Source organism: Pristiophorus japonicus, chromosome 10 (assembly GCF_044704955.1).
Source record: "Pristiophorus japonicus isolate sPriJap1 chromosome 10, sPriJap1.hap1, whole genome shotgun sequence".
NCBI classification, from domain to species: Eukaryota; Metazoa; Chordata; class Chondrichthyes; family Pristiophoridae; genus Pristiophorus; species Pristiophorus japonicus.
In genome coordinates, this window is record NC_091986.1 from 190,214,260 (window position 1) to 190,239,884 (window position 25,625).

General features: G+C 45.4%; 1 protein-coding gene across 1 annotated transcript; it reads left to right on the forward strand.

Annotated features, from left to right (window-relative positions):
• The first annotated feature begins 23,484 nt into the window (after positions 1-23,484).
• LOC139274657 (mid1-interacting protein 1-B-like) lies at positions 23,485-23,889 on the forward strand. Its single transcript, XM_070891335.1, has one exon. The coding sequence runs from the start codon at positions 23,485-23,487 to the stop codon at positions 23,887-23,889; it is 405 nt and encodes a 134-aa protein (XP_070747436.1).
• Positions 23,890-25,625: the final 1,736 nt, after the last annotated feature.

Sequence of the window (25,625 nt, forward strand, 5' to 3'; positions counted from 1 at the left end):
ATTAGGAACGGGAGTAGGCCATCTAGCCCCTCGAGCCTGCTCCGCCATTCAACAAGATCATGGCTGATCTGGCCGTGGACTCAGCTCCACTTATCCGCCCGCTCCCCGTAACCCTTAATTCCCTTATTGGTTAAAAATCTATCTATCTGTGATTTGAATACATTCAATGAGCTAGCCTCAACTGCTTCCTTGGGCAGAGAATTCCACAGATTCACAACCCTCTGGGAGAAGAATTTCCTTCTCAACTCGGTTTTAAATTGGCTTCCCCCTATTTTGAGGCTGTGCCCCCTAGTTCTAGTCTCCCCGACCAGTGGAAACAACCTCTCTGCCTCTATCTTGTCTATCCCTTTCATTATTTTAAGTGTTTCTATAAGATCACCCCTCATTTTTCTGAACTCCAACGATTAAATACCCAGTCTACTCAATCTATCATCATAAGGTAACCCCCTCATCTCCGGAATCAGCCAAGTGAATCGTCTCTGTACCCCCTCCAAAGCTAGTATATCCTTCCTTAAGTAAGGTGACCAAAACTGCACGCAGTACTCCAGGTGCGGCCTCACCAATACCCTGTACAGTTGCAGCAGGACCTCCCTGCTTTTGTACTCCATCCCTCTCGCAATGAAGGCCAACATTCCATTCGGCTTCCTGATTACCTGCTGCACCTGTAAACTAACTTTTTGGGATTCATGCACAAGGAGATGGAGGGCACTCTATGCGGGAGTCCTCCCACTATTCATCGGGGACTTGGCCTGGAGGGTGGTGCACGGAGCAGTGCCGTGCAACAAATTTTTAAGCCGGTTCATGAACTCCCAGGCCGCCTGCAATTTCTGCGGTCAGGAGGAGTCCGTGTTCCATGTTTTTATTGAGTGCACGAGGTTGCAGCCCCTGTTCCATTATTTAAAGGGGCTGCTCCTGAAATTCTGGCTGCACTTCAGTCCCACTCTCCTGATCTTTGGGCACCCTGTGCGGAGGGGAGCGGGTCGTCCGAGGGCCTCCTCGTAGGACTGCTCCTGGGCACGGCCAAGGGTGCCATCAGCCGGTCCAGACAGCGGGCGGTCGAGGGGGTCGTTCAACCTGACTGCCTGCCTCTCTTCCGCTCTTACATCCGGTCCAGGGTGTCCTTGGAGATGGAGCACGCGGTGTCCACCAGTACGCTCGCGGCCTTCCGCGAGAGGTGGGCACCGGAGGGACTGGAGTGCATCATCACGCCCGGCAACCAAATTTTAATTTGATTTTACGTTTTAAAGTTTAATTTGTTTTAATTGCCGGTGCTTTTAGTGTCCCCCTCCCCTTTTATAGGGGGCACTGGAGGAAAAAATTTGATTTTAGTGCCCAAAAAAAAACCAAAAAAAAAAAGAAAAATACAAAAAAAAACACAAAAAAGAGGGGAAAAAAAGGGGCCTTGTAAATGTCTGGTGTGTCATCCAGGTCGGGTGGCACCGATTAATGTTTTATGTTTTCCAGATAAACTCCAAAAAGAGTTTCATGCACAAGGACCTCCAGGTCTCTCTGCACCGCAGCATGTTGTAATTTCTCCCCATTCAAATAATATTCCCTTTTACTGTTTTTTTTCCAAGATGGATGACCTCACATTTTCCAACATTGTATTCCATCTGCCAAACCTTAGCCCATTCACTTAACCTATCTAAATCTCTTTGCAGTCTCTCTGTGTCCTCTACACAACCCGCTTTCCCACTAATCTTTGTGTCATCTGCAAATTTTGTTATGCTACACTCTGTCCCCTCTTCCAGGTCATCTATGTATATTGTAAACAGTTGTGGTCCCAGCACCGATCCCTGTGGCACACCACTAACCACCGATTTCCAACCCGAAAAGGACCCATTTATCCTGACTCTCTGCTTTCTGTTAGCCAGCCAATTCTCGATCCATGCTAATACATTTCCTCTGACTCCGCGTACCTTTATCTCCTGCAGTAACCTTTTGTGTGGCACCTTATCGAATGCTTTTTGGAAATCTAAATACACTACATCCATCGGTACACGTCTATCCACCATGCTCGTTATATCCTCAAAGAATTCCAGTAAATTAGTTAAACATGATTTCCCCTTCATGAATCCATGTTGCATCTACCTGATTGCATTATTCCTATCTAGATGTCCCGCTATTTCTTCCTTAATGATAGCTTCAAACATTTTCCCTACTACAGATGTTAAACTAACCGGCCTATAGTTACCTGCCTTTTGTCTGCCCCCTTTTTTAAACAGAGGCATTACATTAGCTGCTTTCCAATCTGCTGGTACCTCCCCAGAGTCCAGAGAATTTTGGTAGATTATAACGAAATGCATCTGCTATAATTTCTGCCATCTCTTTTAATACCCTGGGATGCATTTCATCAGGACCAGGGGACTTGTCTACCTTGAGTCCCATTAGCCTGTCCAGCACTACCCCACTAATGATAGTGATTATCTCAAGGTCCTCCCTTCCCACATTCCCGTGACCAGCAATTTTTGGCATGGTTTTTGTGTCTTCCACTGTGAAGACCGAAGCAATTTCCACATTTCCCATTATTAAATCCCCCTTCTCATCTTCTAAGGGACCAACATTTACTTAAGTCACTCTTTTCCGTTTTATATATCGGTAAAAGCTTTTACTATCTGTTTTTATGTTTTGCGCAAGTTTACTTTCGTAATCTATCTTTCCTTTCTTTATTGCTTTCTTAGTCATTCTTTGCTGTCGTTTAAAATTTTCCCAATCTTCTAGTTTCCCACTAACCTTGGCCACTTTTGAGCATTGGTTTTTAATTTGATACTCTCCTTTATTTCCTTCGTTATCCACGGCTGATTATCCATTCTCTTACCGCCCTTCTTTTTCACTGGAATATATTTTTGTTGAGCACTATAAAAGAGCTCCTCAAAAGTCCTCCACTGTTCCTCAATTGTGCCACCGTTTAGTCTGTGTTTCCAGTCTACTTTCGCCAACTCTGCCCTCATCCCACTGTAGTGTCCTTTGTTTAAGCATAGTATGTTCGTTTGAGACACTACTTCCTCACTCTCAATCTGTATTACAAATTTAACCATACTGTGATCACTCATTCCGAGAGGATCTTTTACTAGGAGATCGTTTATCATTCATGTCTCATTACACAGGACCAGATCTAAGATAGCTTGCTCCCTTGTAGGTTCTGTAACATACTGTTCTAAGAAACAATCCCGTATGCATTCTATGAATTCCTCCTCAAGGCTACCCCGTGCGATTTGATTTGATCAATCGATATGTAGGTTAAAATCCCCCATGATTACTGCCGTTCCTTTTTCACATGCCTCCATTATTCCCTTGATTATTGTCCGCCGCACCATGAAGTTATTATTTGGGGGCCTATAAACTACGCCCACCAGTGACTTTTTCCCCTTACTATCTCTAATCTCCACCCACAATGATTCAACATTTTGTTCATTAGAGCCAATATCATCACTCACAACTGCCCTGATATCTTCCTTTATTAACAGAGCTACCCCACCTCCTTTCCCTTCTTATCTATCTTTCCGAATTGTCAGATACCCCTGTTTGTTTAATTCCCAGTCTTGGCCACCCTGCAATCACGTTTCTGTAATGGCCACCAAATCATACCCATTTGTAATGATTTGAGCCGTCAACTCATTTACTTTATTTCGAATGCTGCGTGCGTTTAGGTAGAGTGTTTTAATACTAGTTTTTAAACCATGGTTTTTAGTTTTGACCCCTCCTGCAGCCCCTTTATATTCATACACATTGTCCCTTCCTATCACCTTGTGGTTTACACTTACCCTAGTGCTACTCTGCTCTGTTGCCTCCTGCCTTTTGCAGTCTTTCTTGGGGTCCTGTTCATCTGAGCTCTCACCCACTCTGACTAGCTCAGAGCACTCTCCTGGGTTCCGAATACTCCTCGCATTGAGGCACCGAGCTTTCATGCTTGCCTTTTTATTACACTTTGACCCTTTAGAATTTTGCTGTACAGTGGCCCTTTTTGTTTTTTGCCTTGGGTTTATCTGCCCTCCACTTTTACTCATCTCCTTTCTGTCTTTTGCTTCTGTCTCCATTTTGTTTCCCTCTGTCTCCCTGCATTGGTTCCCATCCCCCTGCCATATTAGTTTAACCCCTCCCCAACAGCACTAGCAAACACTCCCTCTAGGATATTGGTTCCGGTCCTGCCCAGGTGCAGACCGCCTGGTTTGTACTGGTCCCACCTCCCCCAGAACCGATGCCCCAGGAATTTGAATCCCTCCCTGCTACACCACTGCTCAAGCCACGTATTCATCTGAGCTATCCTGCAATTCCTACTCTGACTAGCACGTGGCACTGGTAGCAATCGCGAGATTACTACTTTTGAGGTCCTACTTTTTAATTTAGCTCCTAGCTCCTTAAATTCTTCTCGTAGGACCTCATCCCTTTTTTTACCTATATCGTTGGTACCAATGTGCACCACGACAACTGGCTGTTCACCCTCCCTTTTCAGAATGTCCTTCACCCGCTCCGAAACATCCTTGACCCTTGCACCAGGGAGGCAACATACCATCCTGGAGTCTCGGTTGCGGCCGCAGAAACGCCTATCTATTCCCCTTACAATTGAATCCCCTATCACTATCGCTCTCCCACTCTTTTTCCTGCCTTCCTGTGCAGCAGAGCCAGCCACGGTGCCATGAACTTGGCTGCTGCTGCCCTCCCCTGATGAGTCATCCCCCTCAACAGTACTCAAAGCGGTGTATCTGTTTTGCAGGGGGATGACCGCAGGGGACCCCTACACTACCTTCCTTGCACTGCTCTTCCTGCTGGCCTTCCATTCCCTATCTGGCTGTGGACCCTTCACCTGCGGTAAGACCAACTCGCTACACGTGCTACTCACGTCATTCTCAGCATCGTGGATGCTCCAGAGTGAATCCACCCTCAGCTTCAATTCCGCAACATGGACCGTCAGGAGCTGGAGGCGGATACACTTTCCGCACACGTAGTCGTCAGGGACACCGGAAGTGTCCCTGAGTTCCCACATGGTACAGGAGGAGCATGTCACGTGACCGAGCTCTCCTGCCATGACTTAACCCTTAGATACACTTAAATTGGCAACACCAGTGCTAAAATTTACTCTCTGTTATAGAAGAGAAAAAAGAAAAACTACTCACCAATCACCAGCCAATCACTTACCCCCTTGGCTGTGACTTCACCTTTTTATTTCTTTCTACTTCTTTTTTGCTTTCTCCCTGTAGCTGCACAAGCTGGGCCTCTCCACGCACCTCCTCGACGCTGGGCCCCGGACTCCCTGCTGTGCCTTTTATCGGCCTCTCGCCGAAGTCCCGACTGCCTCTCCATGCACCTCCTCGATGCTCTGGTGGCAGGAAAACACACTTGGAGCGTTTCAGCCTGAGTCCCACTCTGTCTAGTCGATTTAGAACCTCTTCCTGGTTGTGCAGGTGTTCGATGGTGTCACAACCGGTGATCAGGATGTCGTCTTGAAAAACAATGGTGCGTGGAACTGATTTCAGCAGACTCTCCATGTTCCTCCGGAAGATAGCAGCAGCTGAGCGACTTCCAAAAGGGCACCTGTGGTATATAAACAGTCCTTTGTGCGTGTTGATGCACGTCAATCTTTTTGAAGATTCAGCCAGCTCCTGTGTCATGTAGGCGGAAGTTAGGTCCAACTTGGTCAACGACCTCCCCCCTGCTAACATTGCAAACAGATCATCCGCCTTGGGTAGCGGGTACTGGTCTTGTAACGATACTCGGTTGATCATTACCTTGTAGTCTCCGCAGATTCTGACCATGCCATCGCTTTTCAACATCAGCACTATCGGACTGGTCCACTCATTGAACTCAACTGGCGATATCATTCCCTATCGTTGAAGTCTGTCCAGTTCGATCCCGACTTTCTCCCTCATCATATATGGAACTGCTCGAGCCTTGTGATGAACGGGCCTTGCATCGGAGACTAGATGGATCTACACCTTGGCGCCTGTGAAGTTGCCGATGCCTGGTTCGAATAGCGACGGAAACTTACTCAGCACTTGGGTGTACGAGGCATCATCCACTGAAGATAGTGCTTTGATGTCGTCCCAGTTCCATCGAATCTTTCCCAGCCAGCTTCTACCGAATAGCGTTGGGCCATCGCCTGGTACAATCCACAGTGATAAATCATGCACAGCTCCATCGTACGATACCTTAACTGCTGCACTGCCAATGACTGGTATGAGCTCTTTGGTGTAGGCGTGCAGCTTTGTCTGAATCGGGCTCAGTTTGGGCCTTTGTGCCTTGTTGCCCCACAATTTCTCAAAAGCCTTCTGGCTTATAATTGACTGACTCACCCCCGTGTCCAACTCCATTGATACCGGAATACCATTCAGTTTGACTTTCAGCATGATAGGAGGGCTCTTGGTGGTGAAGGTGTGTACCCCATACACTTCCTCCTCGGGTTGAGTTGCCTCTCTTGTTTGTTGTGCGTGATCCGCGCCGGATCGATCATCCTCTGCCGACTCTGCCACGTTGTGAGTCGCAGCACCCTTGCATATTCGCTGGAGGTGCCCCATTGTTTCACAGCCTTTGCACCACATAATGCTTGAATTGACATTGATGGGCTTGATGATTATCCCCTCAGCGCCAACATGGTGCTAATGGATTTGCATTCACGCCCGATGGCGGACTCTGAGTCATCCTAGGTCTTGCAGCTGCAGACGTGTAGGCCCTGCCATATGCAGTTCTGCCTGCTAGCGACGTTATTTTATGCACAGTACTTGCCAGTGAGCTTCGATACTGGTAAGATATCTGTCTGGTATTATCGCTTGTGGATATGAATGCCTGGGCTATCGTGATGGCCTTGTTCAGGTCTAGGGATTCGGCGGACAGCAGCTTGCAAAGAATGACCTCGTGGCCAATACCAAGCACAAAAAAGTCCCACAGCATTTCCGCAAAAATCCAGCAAATTCGCAAGTTCCCGCAAGGTGTCTCAGGTCGGCACTTAACTCGCCACGTTCTGGCTCTCGGAGCGGTGGTGCATGTAGAAGTGATGCCTGGCCATTAAGACGCTCAATTCGGCTTGAGCTGGTTCCGAATCAACGTACACAACTCTGTATATGTCTTTTCCACTGGTTTCTCTGGCGCTAGCAGATTCTTGATGAGGCTGTGTATTGTGGACCCACACACGGTGAGGAGAATCGCCCTGCGCTTGATCACTTTATTGTCCCCATCCAGCTCATTAGCCATAAAGTATTGGTCGAGACACTCAATGAAGGCTTCCCAATCATCACCCTCTACAAATCTCTCTAAAATACCAACGGCAGCCATGACCACGTGAAAGTTCATAATCTGTTACTCGTCGCCAATTGTTAAGTATGGAAGAACTCCACAAGACTGAGTACTGTGAGCTAAAACTGATGTGACCTTAGTCTCTTTAATACAACTCTAGAGTGCCTAATGCAGCATGGCAGACAACCTTTTAATACTCCCTTGTACGAGGTGTGCAGGTGACCCTTGGGCCTCCAACAGTTGTGCCCTCTGGTGGCAAGTCTTTCACAGTTACAATGTTTACATACATAACACTGAAGTGCCTGTCAACACATCCCCATCACTCTGGCTTCTCCAGCCTACTCCTGCACATCATTCCTCACACCAACATACATTGCACGTGCACCCATCCCTCTCTATGTATATACTCACATCCCCAACTGACTAACCATCCCTCACACTCACCCTCATCCTAATACAATCATAGCAAGTAACACCACACAAGGCCATTTGGCATTGGTACCTCACTCCCTCATAATCACCCTCTGCCGATGTAACCCATCCCTTCCTTACACTCATTCCATCACTCTCACTCAAACTTCTCTTCTTTCCTTTCTTGCAGGAGAAGAGAGCCTACAACAGCAGGGAGAGCCGGAGGTGGCCCTCCAGTAATTGCACATCTCTCAGCAGCAGAGGAAGCAACGCTGGAAATTTGGGGAGCTCGAGAGACGCAGGCGGTGGGAGACGGAGATAACGGCACATCTCAGCAACCTGGTGACAGAATCACATCTCATAAAGTCACATGGCATACAGCAGTCACCCATGTGGTGACTCGTGTCAGCAGCCAGTGAAATGTCATCATGTGCATAATGGTAACATTATCCATTCTTATTATAACACTTCTAATTCATCTCTCTATTCTCCTACAGGTGCACCAATTGCATCCTTGTCCGTGTCCAGGAGGAAGACGACTCCTCAGAGGAACCTCCAGCCTCTGAGGGTGCACCGTCAGCAGACCCAAGTGCACCCAGCACCAGCGCAGATTGTGCCATAGAATAAAATTGTCACCTGGTGTCTCACAATTCACAAGTGAGCAAGAGCAGGTGAGGTTGACAGGGTGCAGGACTCTCCAAGCTCTGCTGAGCTGCCTGCAGATGCTGAGTCTCGGGGCCATCGAGAATGAGGGTGATCCTGGAGGGACAGCAACAATTGCACGAGTCTCTGGCATCTTTTGCAGCCGCGATGGTTGCAAATGTGCAGAGAATGGAGGAGTCCATCTCCAAAATGAGCATCACCATGTCGCAGGCGATGACGATGATGTGCTGTTGCATGGAAAGGATGGCCACCTGCATGGAGCAGTAAATGCACCACTCACATGAACATAAGTTAGCTATGGACAACAGATGGCAGGTGCTCATGGACTGCTTCTCAAGGAGGGATGCAAATATTGACTTGGGGCCTCATCACCCAAGGGTTGTTCGCCATCTCCTGGCTAGCGGGGAAATGCAGGTGGCCCATGAGAGGGATGATGGTGAGTGGGGACTCTTCTCAAAGTGGTCCCACTTCTCCCCCTTTGCCTCCTCCCCAGTCAGAGCCCCAGATGCATTCTTGGCTTTGTGTGATGCATCTGTGGGCGGCCGACTGAGAGATCCTACAAATGTCTGCTGCAGATCCCTCGAAGGAGCCTGAGGCGAAGAGGTTGAGGGTGGTGATGACTTTTAAAGCCACTGGCAAGGGGTGTCCACCAGGACCTCTGGGCAGCAGGTCGTGTTCCAGCAAGCTACAAAATGTCTTCGACGACCTGGTGCAATAGCCTGAGCCTCCTGAAGCATTGCTGCTCAGTCATGTCCAGGAAGCTCATCCTCTGCCTATTTATTCTGGAGGGCATCGTCTCCAGCGTGGTGCAGCCCTGTGGTGCCCCCCTTTCTCTTGTGGAGCATCAGGTCATAGAAACATAGAAACATTGAAAATAGGTACAGGAGTAGGCCATTCGGCCCTTCGAGCCTGCACCACCATTGAATAAGATCATGGCTGATCATTCCCTCAGTACCCCTTTCCTGCTTTCTCTCCATACCCCTTGATCCCCTTAACCATAAGGGCCATATCTAACTCCCTCTTGAATATATCCAATGAACTGGCATCAACAACTCTCTGTGGCAGGGAATTCCACAGGTTAACAACTCTCTGAGTGAAGAAGTTTCTCCTCATCTCAGTCCTAAATGGCCTACCCCTTATCCTAAGACTATGTCCCCTGGTTCTGGACCTCCCCAATATTGGGAACATTCTTCCTGCACATAACCTGTCCAGTCCCGTCAGAATCTGAAACGTTTCTATGAGATCGCCTCTCATCCTTCTAAACTCCAGTGAATAAAGGCCCAGTTGATCCAATCTCTCCTCATATGACAGTCCAGCCATCCCTGGAATCAGTCTGGTGAACCTTCGATGCACTCCCTCAATAGCAAGAACGTCCTTCCTCAGATTAGAAGACCAAAACTGAACACACTATTCCAGGTGAGGCCTCACTAAGGCCCTGTACAACTGCAGTAAGACCTCCCTGCTCCTATACTCAAATCCCCTAGCTATGAAGGCCAACAAACCATTTGCCTTCTTCACCGCCTGCTGTACCTGTATGTCCACTTTTAGTGACCGATGAACCATGACACCCAGGTCTCGTTGCACCTTCCCTTTTCCTAATCTGCCGCCATTCCGATAATCTGTCTTCACGTTTTTGTCCCCAAAACGGATAACCTCACATTTATCCACATTATACTGCATCTGCCATGCATTTGCCCACTCACCTTACCTGTCCAAATCACCCTGCAGCCTCCTAGCGTCCCCCTCACAGCTCACACCGCCACCCAGTTTAGTATCATCTGCAAACTTGGAGATATTACACTCAATTCCTTCATCCAAATCATTGATGTATATTTTAAAGAGCTGGGGTCTCAACACTGAGCCCTGCGGCACTCCACTAGTCACTGCCTGCCAATCTAAAAAGAACATGTTTATCTCGACTCTCTGCTTCCTGACTGCCAACCAGTTCTCTATCCACGTCAGTATATTACCCCCAATACCAAGTGCTTTGATTTTGCACACCAATCTCTTGTATAGGACCTTGTCAAAAGCCTTTTGAAAGTCCAAATACATCACATCCACTGGTTCTTCCTTGTCCATTCTACTAGTTACATCCTCAAAAAATTCAAGAAGATTTGTCAAGCATGATTTCCCCTTCATAAATCCATGCTGACTTGGACCGATCCTGTCACTGCTTTCCAAATGCGCTGCTATTTCATCCTTAATAATTGATTCTAACATTTTCCCCACTACTGATGTCAGGCTAAGCGGTCTATAATTATCCGTTTTCTCTCTCCCTCCCTTTTTAAAAAGTGGTGTTACATTAGCTACCCTCCAGTCCATAAGAACTGATCCAGAGTCGATAGACTGTTGGAAAATGATCACCAATGCATCCACTATTTCTAGGGCCACTTCCTTAAGTACTCTGGGATGCAGACTATCAGGCCCCGAGGATTTATCGGCCTTCAATCCCATCAATTTCCCAAACACAATTTCCCGCCTAATAAGGATTTCCTTCAGTTATTCCTTCTCACTAGACCCTCGGTCCCCTAGTACTTCCGGAAGGTTATTTGTGTCTTCCTTCGTGAAGACAGAATCAAAGTATTTGTTCAATTGGTCTGCCATTTCTTTGTTCCCCATTATAAATTCACCTGAATCTGACTGCAAGGGATCTACGTTTGTCTTCACTAATCTTTTTCTCTTCACATATCTATAGACGTTTTTGCAGTCAGTTTTTATGTTCCCGGCAAACTTCTTCTCGTACTCTTAATTAAACCCTTTGTCCTCCTCTGCTGAATTCTAAATTTCTCCCAGTCCTCAGGTTTGTTGCTTTTTCTAATTTATATGCCTCTTCATGGATTTAACACTATCCTTAATTTCCCTTGTTAGCCACGGTTGAGCCACCTTCCCCGTTTTATTTTTACTCCAGACAGGGATGTACAATTGCTGAAGTTCATCCATGTGATCTTTAAATGTTTGCCATTGCCTATCCACCGTTAATCCTTTGAGTATCATTTGCCAGTCTATTCTAGCCAATTCACGCCTCAAACCATCGAAGTTACCGTTCCTTAAGTTCAGGACCCTAGTTTCTGAATTAACTGTATCACTCTCCATCTTAATAAAGAATTCTACCATATTATGGTCACTCTTCCGCAAGGGGCCTCGCACAACAAGATTGAGGAGAAGGCTGCAGTTGTGGTTGCTGCTGTTGCTACTGGTGGGGCTCATCTTGGTCCGATTCTGAGGACCAAGGTGAGACATTATAAGCGGCACCCATGCTGATGTCACAGATGGCAGACAGGCCAAGTAACAATCGGAGGGCCAGTCCCGCAATGTGGTGATAGTGAGTAGTAATGTGATGAAAATGGATTCCGAGGTTGAAGACATAACCTGCAAACTCCAGAAACCTAAATCTGTGCACTAAATGGAGTTAGCAACAGCCTTTCCCTTTGGCCACTAAAGATGGTGTAAGGTATTGATCTGGTTTTCCCAGCTGGCAAATAATGGCCCTCGCACAATGGCCATTGAGATTCCACCTCCCCTTCACAGGCGAGGGTCCCCATACTCATGCTGTTAGATTCAAAAGCTGCGGTTAAGGGACTGATAACAAGCATTTAATGAGTTTAATTAGGTCGCCCACCTCTCCCGCTCATGTCTGTGGCGTGCTGGCAAACACGCCCGAGTTAAAGGCGCAAGGAAGCGGGATGATGGTGTGTTCCCAACGTGCGGCCTATTTTCACAATTTTTACAGCCGATCCGCCTCGAAACACACACGCACGGCAATGGGAAAATTCCACAGATGCTGCTTGACCTGCTGAGTATTTCCAGCATTTTCTGTTTTTAGTTCAGATTTCCAGCAGCCACAGTATTTTACTTTTGTATCCCATTTATAGGGGTTCTTCTGTAGAACCATCCAGAACACAACAGTTAGTCAGGCATTGTGATATGTTAGAAACCGCAATAGGGTCTGATGCACCGGTAAGAGGATGCAGAGAACATCTCGGGCAACTCACCATAGGTATTCCTCTTCCAATAAAAGTCAGCCCGGAAGATTCACATTGGTGCCAGGAAAGAGAGCTGGAGGGGGGGGGGCAAAAATGAATTAATTAACATTTAGCAGAAAAGTTAATGAAAGCCTAAATGTCAGCAGCAAATAGACAAAATGTATTTAAAGAAAGGGCCCAGAAATCCAGCAATGGCAGAAAAACACTTACCTGAGCCACGCTTTCAGCTAAAAAGCCCATCCCAAAGCCATTTTCCCATTAGATTTCCCGAGTGTGCTGCAGATTTTCCAGGAATTTCTTCAGGGATTCTCCTGGTCGGCCGCTGTAACGTCAGTGGAAGATTGGTGGAGACCTCGTTTATACGGGAGTTCTGCCAAAGTTCTAGCAAAGTTTTGGCTGACCAATTGGCAAAAGCACCATGGAAATCCCCGCCGTTGTTGTTGATGTCCACCATAACCACCAGCTACAAATGGTGTTCAGCCCTCCCCCTGTCCCTACGGATGAAAGGCCTGCCTTCTTTGGACAGGAGCCTCTAATACTTATAACAGCCAACCTGGAAATTGGTGCAGAACTGAAATTGCATAGAATTTACAGCGAAAAAACAGACCATGTGGCCCAAATGGTCTGTGCCGGTATTTTTGCTCCAAACAACCTTCCTCCCACCCAACTACATCTAGCCCGATCTGTATATCCTTCTGTTCTTTTCTCCCTCACGTACTTGTCAGCTGTGACTCAGTGGGTACCACACTTACCTTTGAGTCAGAAGGTTGTGGGTTCAAGTCCCAGTCCAGGGACTTGAGCACAAACAAATCTAGGCTGATACTCCAGTGCAGTGCTGAGGTAGTGCTGCACTGGAGATGTTAAACCGAGGTCCAATCTGCTCTCTCAGGTGGTCGTAAAAGATCCCATGGCACTATTTCGAAGAAGAGCACGGGAGTTATCCCCGGTGTCCTGGCCAATATTTATCCCTCAATCAACATAACAAAAAAAAAACAGATTATCTGGTCAATATCACATTGTTATTTATGGGAGTGAGAGCTTGCTGTGCGCAAAGTGACTGCCTGCGTTTCCTACATTACAACAGTGACTACACTTCCAAAGTACTTCATTGGCTGTAAAGCCCTTTGAGACATCCAGTGGTCGTGAAAGGCGCTATATAAATCCAAGTCTTTCTTTTCTTCCTCTTAAAGGCATTTATGCGAATAACCTCACTTGGGTAGCAATCTGGAAACATAGAAAATATGTACAGGAGTAGGCCATTCGGCCTTTGAAGCCTGCACCACCATTCAAAAAGATCATGGCTGATCATTCCCTCAGTACCTCTTTCCTGCTTTCTCTCCAGACCCCTTGATCCCCTTAGCCGTAAGGACCATATCTAACTCCCTCTTGAATATATCCAATGAACTGGCATCAACAACTCTCTGCGGCAGGGAATTCCATAGGTTAACAACTCTCTGAGTAAAGAAGTTTCTCCTCATCTCAGTCCTAAATGGCCTACCCCTTATCCTAAGACTATGTCCTCTGGTTCTGGACTTCCCCAACATCGGGAACATTCTTCCTCCATCTAACATGTCCAGTCCCGTCAGAATCTTATACGTTTCTATGAGATCGCCTCTCATTCTTCTAAAATCCAGTGAATAAAGGCCCAGTTGATCCAGTCTCTCCTCATATAACAGTCAAGCCATCCCTGGAATCAGTCTGGTGAACCTTCGATGCACTCCCTCAATAGCAAGAACATCCTTCCTCAGATTAGGAGACCAAAACTGAACACAATATTCCAGGTGAGGCCTCACTAAAGCCCTGTACAACTGCGGTAAGACCTCCCTGCTCCAATACTCAAATCCCCTAGCTATGAAGGCCAACATACCATTTGCCTTCTTCACCGCCTGCTGTACCTGCATGTCCACTTTTAGTGACTGATGAACCATGACACCCAGGTCTCGTTGCACCTCCCCCTTTTCCTAATCTGCCGCCATTCAGATAATATTCTGCCTTCATGTTTTTGCCCCCAAAATGGATAACCTCACATTTATCGAAATTATACTACATCTGCCATGCATTTGCCCACTCACCTAACCTGTCCAAGTCACCCTGCAGCCTCTTAGCATCCTCCTCACAGCTTACACCGCCACCCAATTTAGTGTCATTCACAAACTTGGAGATATTACACTCAATTCCTTCATCTAATTCGTTAATGGATATTGTAACGAGCTGGGGTCCCAGCACTGAGCCCTGCAACACTGCACTAGTCACTGCCTGCCATTCTGAAAAGGACCCCTTTATCCCGACTCTCTGCTTCCTGTCTGCCAACCAGTTCTCTATTCACGTCAGTACATTACCCCCAATACCATGCGCTTTGATTTTGCTCGCCAATCTCTTGTGCGGGACCTTGTCAAAAGCCTTTTGAAAGTCCAAATACACCACATCCACTGGTTCTCCCATGTCCACTCTGCTAGTTACATCCTCAAAAAATTCCAGAAGATTCGTCAAGCATGATTTCCCTTTCATAAATCCATGCTGATTTGGACCGATCCTGTCACTGCTTTCCAAATGCGCTGCTATTTCATCCTTAATGATTGATTCCAACATTTTCCCCACTACTGATGTCAGGCTAACCGGTCTATAATTACCCATTTTCTCTCTCCCTCCTTTTTTAAACAATGGTGTTGCATTAGTTACCCTTCAGTCCATAGGAACTGATCCAGAGTCGATAGACTATTGGAAAATGATCACCAATGCATTCACTATTTCTAGGGCCACTTCCTTAAGTACTCTGGGATGCAGACTATCAGGCCCCAGGGATTTATCGGCCTTCAATCCCATCAATTTCCCTAACACAACTTCCTGCCTAATAAGGATATCCTTCAGTTCCTCCTTTTCACTAGACCCACTGTCCCCTAGTACATTCGGAAGGTTTTTTTGTCTTCCTTCGTGAAGACAGAACTAAAGTATTTGTTCAATTGATCTGCCATTTCTTTGTTCCCCATTATAAATTCACCTGAATCCAACTGCAAGGGACCTGTTTGTCTTCACTAATCTTTTTCTCTTCACATATTTATCGAAGCTTTTGCAGTCAGTTTTTATGTTCCCTGCAAGCTTCCTCTCGTACTCTATTTTCCCCCTCTTAATTAAACCCTTTGTCCTCTGTTGAATTCTAAATTTCTCCCAGTCTTCAGGTTTGTTGCTTTTTCTAGCCAATTTATATGCCTCTTCCTTGGTTTTAACACTATCCTTAATTTCCCTTGTTAGCCACGGTTGAGCCACCTTCCCCGTTTTATTTTTACTCCAGACAGGGATGTACAATTGCTGAAGTTCATCCATGTGATCTTTAAATGTTTGCTTATCTACCGTCAACCCTTTAAATATCCGTTGCCAGACTATTCTAGCCAATTCACGTCTCATACGTTGAAGTTACCTTTCCTTAAGTTCAGGAACTTAGTTTCCGAATTAACTGTGTCACTCTCCATCATAATAAATAATTTTACCATATTATGGTCACTCTTCCCCAAGGGGCCTCGCACAACAAGATTGCTAATTAGTCCCTTCTCATTACACATCACCCAGTCTAGGATGGCCAGCTCTCCAGTTGGTTCCTCGACATATTGGTCTAGAAAACCATCCCTAATACACTCCAGGAAATCCTCCTCCACCGCATTGCTACCAGTTTGGTTAGCCCAATCAATATGTAGATTAAAGTCGCCCATGATAACTGTTGTACCTTTATTGCATACATTTCTTATTTCTTGTTTGATGCTGTCCCCAATCTCACTACTACTGTTTGGTGGTCTGTACACAACTCCCACTAACGTTTTCTGCCCTTTGGAATTCCGCAGCTCCACCCATACCGATTCCACATCATCCAGGCTAATGTCCTTCCTTACTATTGCATTAATTTCCTCTTTAACCAGCAACGCCATCCCACCTGCTTTTCCTCTCTGCCTATTTATCCTAAATGTTGAATACCCCTGTATGTTGAGTTCCAGTGCTTTTGCGGGGTCCAGTATAGCCAGTCTGTGCCGATGATCAGGAGCTCGACACTAAGATCGACCTCTGTGGATCCCGAGGAAACAGCAGCAGTTGAAACGGAACAGCTGATGCAACTGTTTGCTGAAGTACCAATCGTGAAATACTGTTGGCAGAGAATTTTTTAAAACTGCAAACCCTTTCCTTTGAGTCTACTCTGACAGTTTATTCTGAACATTTGCAGTATTAGGACTTCAAGCCAAGCTCTAAGCATCTTTCACACATATTTGCACACTTTAAACAATACAAATATAAAATAAAACACATCGCTCAATATTCTATTGCAGCATAATGAAAGGATTCCTAATTTACACCCAAGCTAAGCTCAAATGTGCAAGAATGTCAGTGGTAAGTGGCAGAAGGTAAGTTTTGTTAAGCAGAAAATCATTTAAAAATTGCTCAAATGCTTGTATGACAACTTCGGCCCCCATTTCGATCTTGACGCAAGTTATTATTTACAGATGGACAAATCTAGTTTGACCTTGGAGCAAATTTGAAATTCTGATTGTCCCATGTCTCCATGTCAGTGACCTCCCTGGGCAGCTACCGAATGGCTAGGCTTGTGGGAGGATGCAGGCACCAACACACAGGAGCAGAAACCTGCTATGAGTACGAGGGAAAGTAGTGTTCTCAGACTAGAGCCCACAGAAGGGCTAATGGTTCCATATGCACGTAAACCATCCTTGATATGGATCTACACTCAACATCCAAGGCACTTCACAGGAGATTTGACACGGAGCCACATTAGATGTTGTAACTTTTATTTGGACACAGAGGGAAAAAAAGCGTTTGTCTCCTATCAGTGCAGCAGCTTAGTAACTAGACATTTCAGTTTTTCTGATTTGCAACAGGTAGAGTAGAAACATAGAAACATAGAAAGTAGTGCTTTGGTTTGTCGGTATGCCCCATTCTACCACTGTGCAACATGTCTTAAAATGGAGACCGACAGTGAATATATGTGTGTTCAGCTCATTCACATAGAATCACTGGAGGCCATTCGGCCTGTCGAGCCCGTGCCGGCTCTCTACAAGAGCACTGCAGCTAGTCCCACTCTCCCGCCCTTTCCCTGTAGCCCTGAAATTTTTTTTCTATCAGGCGCTTATCCAATTCCCTTTTGAAAGCCAGGATTGAATGCATCCACTGCCCTTTCAGGCAGTGCATTCCAGATCCTAACCACTCGCTGCGTAAAAAGTTTTTCATCATGTTGCCTTTGGTTCTTTTGCCAATCCCCTTAAATCTGTGTCCTCTGGTTCTCGACCCTTCTGCCAACGGGAACAGTTTCTCTCTATCATCTCTATCTAAACCCATCATGATTTTGAACACCTCTATTAAATCTCCTCTCAACCTTCTCTGCTTCGAGGAGAACAACCCCAGCTTCTATAGACTATCCACATAACTGAAGTCCCTTATCCCTGGAACCATTCTCGGAAATCTTTTCTGTATCCTCTCCAAGGCTTTTACATCCTTCCTAAAGCGTGGTGCCCAAAATTGGACACAATGCTCCAATTGAGGTCGAACTAATATTTTATAAAGGCCCATTTTCTTCCTTTTATACCCTACACCTCTATTTATAAAGCCCAGGATCCTGCATGTTTTTTTTAACCACTTTCTCTACCGGTCCTGCCACTTTCAACAATTTGTGCAGATATACCCCCAGGTCCCTGTTCATGAACCCGATTTAGGATTGTACCCTTTAGTTTATATTGCCTCTCCTTGTTCTTCCTACCAAAATGTATCACTTCGTACTTTTCTGTGTTAAATTTTATCTGCCACGTGTCTGCCCATTTCACCAGCCTATCTATGTCTTTAAGTCTATCACTATCCTCTTCACTGTTCACTATACTTCTAAGTTTTGTGTCATCTGCAAATTTTGAACTTGTGCCATGTACACCCAAGTCATTAATATCTATGTCAAGAAAATCAGTTGTCCTAGTACCGACCCCTGGGGAACACCACTGTATAAAGAACCGTTCATCACTTCTCTCCCGTTCCTGTCAATTAGCCAATTTCGTATCCATGCTGCCACTGTCACTTTTATTCTGTGCCCTTCAACTTTACTGGCAAGCCTATTATGTGGCACTTTATCAAATGTCTTTTGGAAATCCATATACAGCACATCAACCGCATCGCCCTCATCAAAAAACTCGATCAAGTTAGTTAAACACGATTTGCCTTTAACAAATCCGTGCTGGTTTACCTAATTAAGCCACACTTGTCCAAGTGATTGTTAATTTTGTCCCTGATTATCATTTCTAAAAGCTTCCCCACTACCGAGGTTAAACTGACTGGCCTGTAGTTGGGTTGATCCTTACACCCTTTCTCCAGTGTTTAAAAATGTATTTCTAGCTGCAACATGGGATGTTGTATTTGGATGTAAACAGGGGCTCTTTGTGCTAATTTACTGTGCTCGTGCTCATGGGGAGAGATGAGATTTCTGTATTTCTACGGCACAGTGGGAATGCAAGAAAACTGTAACTTAGCTCAGAAATCATTATCCTGCCTGGATATTGATCTGAAGCTGACTGATTTACAATGCTCTTGAAAAATAAATATTCCAATGAACTTGAGTAACAGCAATCATTTCCACAGTCACTTAATTCATGCCAATCAGATAAAGAAGGGATTTCATGCTGACCACACAAGGTCATTCTATTCATTTTCATTTTTTAATCATTTATTTCCAGCTAATAGCCACCTAATTTTATAATGCATTACTTCTTGCAATTTTCCTCAAGTCTTAATATTTTTCAAAACATGAAAATCCAATTACTTTCTAGATTTAAAATAAAGCTGGGTTTAAATTGCTGCTTTCACCCATTTATCAGAAAATGAGAATCTCATCCTACATTTACACTTGCACCCACTGTGGCTCATCAGATACAACCAAGGCCTGCAGCATTCGTACAGCTCTAGACTACAAACATCTTCAATCCAGCTGTACATGACTGTGGCAAGGATAGGAGTAGATGGAGGACTGAGCTGTAAAGCAGTCTCTCATTTCTGGAATCTGAGTTTTAACACATCTCAGAGTAATGGGATGTCTTCTCTCCGATGCTTGTAAAGGATGTCTAAAGGATATGTATATGGACTTCCAGAAGGCGTTTGATAACATTTTGCACAAGAAAATATTATCAAATATGAAAACTCATGTTTGCAACATGCTCTGGTAATTGGTTGGGAAGTAGAGGACCGAGAGTAGGGATAAGAAATAGGAACAGGAGTAGGTCATTCGTCCCTTCGAGCCAGTTCCACCATTCAATAAGATCATGGCTGATCTTCTACCTCAACTCCCCCTTCCCACACTATCTCCATTTCCCTTGATTCCCTTAGTAACCAAAAATCTATCAATCTCTGTCTTGAATATAGTCAACGACTGAACAGCCACACCCTCAGGGGTAGAGAATTTCAAAGATTCACAACCCTTTGAGTGAAGACATTTCTCCTCATCTCAGTCCGAAATGGCCGACCCCTAATTCTGAGACTATGACACCTGGTTTTAGACTCTCCAGCCAGAGGAAACATCCTCCCTGCATCTACCCTGTCAAACCCTGTAAGAATTTTGTATGTCTCTCATTCTTCTAAACTCTAGAGAATATAGGCCTAGTCTACTCAATCTCTCCTCATTGGACAATCCCAGGAATCAGTCTGGTGTACCTTCATTGCACTCCCTTCTAAAGCAAGCATATCCTTTCTTAGGTAAGGAGACAAAAACTGTACACAGTACTCCAGGTGTGGTCTCACCAATGGCCTATATAATTGCAGTAAGACTTCTTTACTCTTGTACTCCAATTCTTTGTAATAAAGACTAACGTACCATTTGCTTCCCTAATTGTTTGCTGTTCCTACATGGTAACTTTCTGTGATTCGTGTACAAGGACATCCATGTCCCTCTGAATACCAACATTTCCCAGTCTCTCAGCTTTAAAAAAATATTCTGCTTTTCTATTTACCTACCAAAGTGGATAACTTCACATTTCTCCACATTAAATTCCATCTTCCACATTCTTACCCATTCATTTAACCTGTCTATATCCCTTTGCAGCCTCTTTGCATCTTTCTCACATCTTACTTTCCCACCTAGTTTTGTATCATCAGCAAACGTGGATACATTACACTCGGTCCCCTCATCTAAGTCATTGCTATAGATTGTAAATAGCTGAGGCTCAAGCACTAATCCTTGCGGTACTCCACTAGTAAATGGAACGTTCTTTGATTGGCAGGATGTGGCAAGTGTTGTCACCAGGGATCTGTACCAGGGCCTCAGCTTTTCACAATACATATTAATGACTTAGATAAGACGCAAGACTAGAAGCAGGAATAGGCCATACGGCCCCTCAATAAGATCATGGGTGATCTACGACCTCCAATCTCCATATCCCTTGATTCCCCAAAAATCTATATATCTCAGCCTTGAACATACTCAACGATTCAGCATTCACAACCCTTTAGGATAGAGGATTCCAAAGATTCACAACCCTCAGTGAAGAAATTTCTCTTCATCTCAGTCTCAAATGGATGACCCCTTATCCTAAGGCTATGCCTCTCTAGCCACTGATTCTGGACATTTGCACCTCCAGCCCTTCTGAACAGAAGTTAAAGAAGCTACTGGGAAGACGGTCGTGCCACCTGAATCCTACTCATGCTGACTTGAATTGCTCCAAAGCAAACGACTTTGAGTCTTACATTACACCTGATCATGGCCGTTGTACCCCGTAGAGGACGAAATCTGCACTGTGACTCTGGGAGGAGCTCCTCAATCACAGGGAGAAGACAGTTGAGGAGGACTCTAGCGACGACTTTCCCAGTGGCTGATAACAGGGGAGATTCCTCTGTTGTTGCCGCAGTTGGACTTGTCCCCTTTTTTAAAGATGGTCATGATTACTGCATCTCTGAGATCTCCTGGCATGCTCTCCTCCTTCCAGATGTGAGAGATGAGGTCATGCATTCGTGCCAATAGTGCCTCTCCGCCATACTTTAGTGCCTCAGCGGGGATTCCATCCGCTCCCGTTGCTTTGTTGCTCGAGCTGGCGGGTGGCCTTTTCTACCTCGTGCAGGGCTGGGGTTTTGCTGAGATGGTGGCGGGCAGCATGCTGTGGGATGGAGTCGAGGACTCCCAAGTCAAAGGCAGAGTCTCGGTTAAGGAGATCTTCAAAGTGCTCTTTCTAGCAGGTCCTGACTGCCTCGGTTTTCTTGATGTCGCCCCGTTCTTGGCCAGCAGTGGCGTGGGGCCTTGGGTGCTTGGGCCATAAGTGGCCTTGACTGCAGTGAAGAATCCTCGCACATCATGGCTGTTGGCCAGCTGCTGAATCTCCAGTGCTTTCTCCACCCACCATCTATTCTTTAGGTCGCGAGTTTTTTGTTGGACCTCGGCCTTAAGCCGTCTGTAATGCTGCTTTGCTGCTCCAGAGCTGGATTGTTGTTTTAGGTTCAGAACTGCCCTGTGCTTAAGATTTATTAGCTCTTGGATCACCCTCCTCCATTTCAGCTGCCCCCAAAAGTTTGTCACCATCCTCCGCCTGCTCCATGACGACATGCAATTCGTGATCCTGACCAACGGATCCATCACAGACCCTATCCACGTCCGGACCGGGATCAAGCAGGGCTGTGTCATCGTGCCAACCCTCTTCTCGATCTTCCTCACTGCAATGCTCCACCTCACACTCAACAAGCTCCCCGCTGGAATCAGTGGGAACCTGTTCAACCTTCGTCATCTCCAGGCCAGATCCAAGACCGTCCCAACCTTTGTGGTCGAACAATAGTATGCAGCCGACGCTTGTGTCTGTGCACAGAGACTGTCATAGTCAACATCTTCACCGAGGCGTACGAAAGCATGGGCCTTACACTAAACATCCGTATGACAAAGGTCCTCCACCAACCTGGCCCCGCCACACAGCACAGTCTCCCAGACATCAAGATCTACGGCGCTACGCTGGACAACATGGACCACTTTCCATACCTCAGGAGCCTATTATCAGCAAGAACAGACATCAATGACGAGGTTCAACATCGCCTCCAGTGCGCCAGTGCAGCCTTTGGCCGCCTAAGAAAAAGATTGTTCAAAGATCAGGCCCTCAAATCTGCCACCAAGCTCATGGTTTACAGGGCTGTAGTGATACCCGCCCTACTGTATGGCTCAGAGACGTAGACCATATACGGTAGGCACCTCAATTCGCTGGAGCAATACCACCAACGATGTCTCCGCAAGATCCTGCAAATCCACTGGGAGGACAGACGCACCAATGCTAGCGTCCTCGATCAGGCCAACATCCCCAGCATCGAAGCACTGACCACACTCGACCAACTCCGTTGGGCGGGCCACATTGACAAGACTCCCAAAGCAAGCCCTCTACTCATAACTCCTACACGGCAAGCGAGCCCCAGGTGGGCAGAGGAAATGTTTCAAGGACACCCTCAAAGCCTCCTTGATAAAATGCAACATCCCCACCAACACCTGGGAGTCCCTGGCCAAAGACTGCCCTAAGTGGAGGAAGTGCATCTGGGAGGGCGCTGAGCACCTCGAGTCGCGTCACGTCACCGAGAGCATGTAGAAAACAAGCGCAGGCAGATGGAGCGTGCAGGAAACCAGTCCCACCCACCCTTTCCTTCAACGTCTGTCTGTCCCACCTGTGAGAGACTGTTCAGTCACCTAAGAACTCACTTTTAGAGTGGAAGCAAGTCTTCCTAGATTTCGAGAGACTGCCTATGATGACACCCGATAAAGCTATTTTTGCAGTTAATCAAATTTGTCCAACATATCCCTGACCTACAGAATGTAGTTAAATATTAACTTTGTATTGGTTCAAACTTTTGGCTAGAGTCCCATTGTATATAACAATCAATCACACCACTCTCATGATATTGTGCAATCCATTGCTGCAAATCTATAGGTCAATGCGATTGCTAGATAGAGCAGATAATTTATCAGAGCCAATGGCTGTTCTCAGTTGCAATAGGTTGATTGCATGCCTAAACCAATTCAGATTAAACACTGACCTATCAGATGTCAATTTACAATGCCTGTGTGATTTTGAGCTGACACAGACTGAACTCAAGTAACATCATACCATTTCCTAACAGTACATAAACCCTAGATTTACTTACTGTTCTCTACTGTGACTCCAGGACTGCTGTGCAAGGACCAACTTTATAGCTATCTCAACACCGAACAGCAAGCACTATGCAGTCCATTCTTGCTCAGCAACAAAATAATTTCCTCGTTGCCACTATGAGCAAATATTCTTCTGCAGTGAAGAATATGGAGCAGACAGTCATGATTCCCAGCCTCCTTCAAGACATCACATTGGATGACCAAGATGAAGCTAACAATGCTACAGCTAATTCCTCGAACTTGTACAAATGCTACACCTTGTTGAAATCCATCAAAAATACCGTGGAATGTGGCCTGTTGCCCTTTGAAGATTTGAAATGGAAAATCAACGACTTGGAAAATGAGGACGAGACAAATTTAGAGACGCTTTTCTATGATCATGTGAAGGGTCTCTGCATTGTGTTGAATACACTGACCAACAAGGCCAACACACTGACCAGTAGGTACAAGAACAGGATAGGACTTCCTCTGTAGCTTTGTGGCACAGACAAGATAATCACTCAACTGACGAGCAACCTGAAATAAAGAAACTGAGGAGAAAGTAGGGTAACTGTTCTGCTTAGCCGATAAGCATGTGAAAGCAGAAACGAAAACCCTACATGCACCTACAGAATGCGTTTGGGGAATGATCAAGCAGGCACCACTGTGTTTGTATTCGTGAAAATACCACAAATTTTTTGAGAACTTGAACTGAACCAATTTTCCTGGCCAAGAGGCAGAACTATTAAATGTGTAGTGCTGTATGTAATTGTGAATTTTCAAATCTGATGAAACAATTCTTCTGCAAGAAACATTTTGGAACATTATATTGTGACCAGTATGTACCATCGAACTGTTACAAAGTTGAATAATTTTCCCAACTGTACTTGATTAGCATAAATGTGAACTATTTCCATCATTTCTCATTTATGACAAATAAAATAGTACAATTATTTAAAATGTGTTTTTTTTTTAAATGATCTTCTCATGCACGTTTTTACATTTAACATTTAGTACTGGTTTTGGGTTTGTGGATTTTTTGACTTTTACCACAGAAAGGAGTGAGAAAAAAAGTTAACTTTAATTCTAAGTTTTTAAAAGCAATAGGTCTTCTTAGTGTTAGCTGTTGTTCAGTAAGTAGCACTCTCGCCTCCGAGTCAGTAGGTTGTGGGTTCAGGTCACACTCCAAGAAATTGAGCGCAAAATTCTAGGCTGACACTTTAGTGCACTGTCGAAGGTGCCGTCTTTCAGAAGAGACATTAAACCGAGACCCCGTCTGCCCTCTCTTGTGGACCTTAAAGATCCCTTGACACTATTTCAAAGAAGAACAGCGACGCTTTCCGCGGTGTCCTGTCCAATATTTATCCCTCAACCAACACCACAAAAAACAGATTTGGGACATCTTGAGGTTGTGAAATGCACTTGTATAAATGCAAGTCCTTCCTTCTTCTTTCTCATGACTTCAAAAAAGGCACCTGATTGAATGATGGTTCATAGGCTGATGAGTTGAGCAATGAAATGCTTCGCTCAGAGGTTAAACAATAAGTGATTCATTAGCTTTCCTGGCTATCTGAGAGAGGGACAGACCCTTTGGCACTGAGGGAGTGCTTTTTAAGAACAGACATCCAGGAAGGCAATCGAGCTTTCTTGAGACAGCAAAAATATATTGTATTTATATGGCACCTTCCACATCCTCAGGATATCCTAGTCTTTTACAGTCAATTAATTACTTTTTGTTGAGGGATAATTATTGGCTGGGACAAAAGGTTGCAAAAGAAGGAGGATTACAGGGACAATGTTTCTGTCCTGGGCTGTCAGGCATGATGCAGGGGATTATCCTTTTTAAGTTAAGTAACATGACTCATCCTTTGTGGGGGGCACTGCACATTTTTTATTTTGTATCACTTTGCGAATACAAGTTGTGCTATTTGAACTAAATGACTGATCATACCCATTACTCTGTTTCATCTTACTGTGGAATAAAGCAGGGTATGATTTGAACCAAACCCCCTCGTCTAGTAGTAACTCAGTTCTCCTTCAGCAATTGAAAAAATAAATGTGCAAAAGGCGCAAGTATCCAAACGATTTATTGTAACGTATGTGAGTTATGCTTTTGTACAAGTAGCTTTGGGGGGGGGGGGGGGGGGGGGGGATGCGAGTCAACTACCATAACAGTGAAATACTTGGACTTCTTATGGGGGGGGGGGATGGGGTCAGAGGAGTGATGCCAC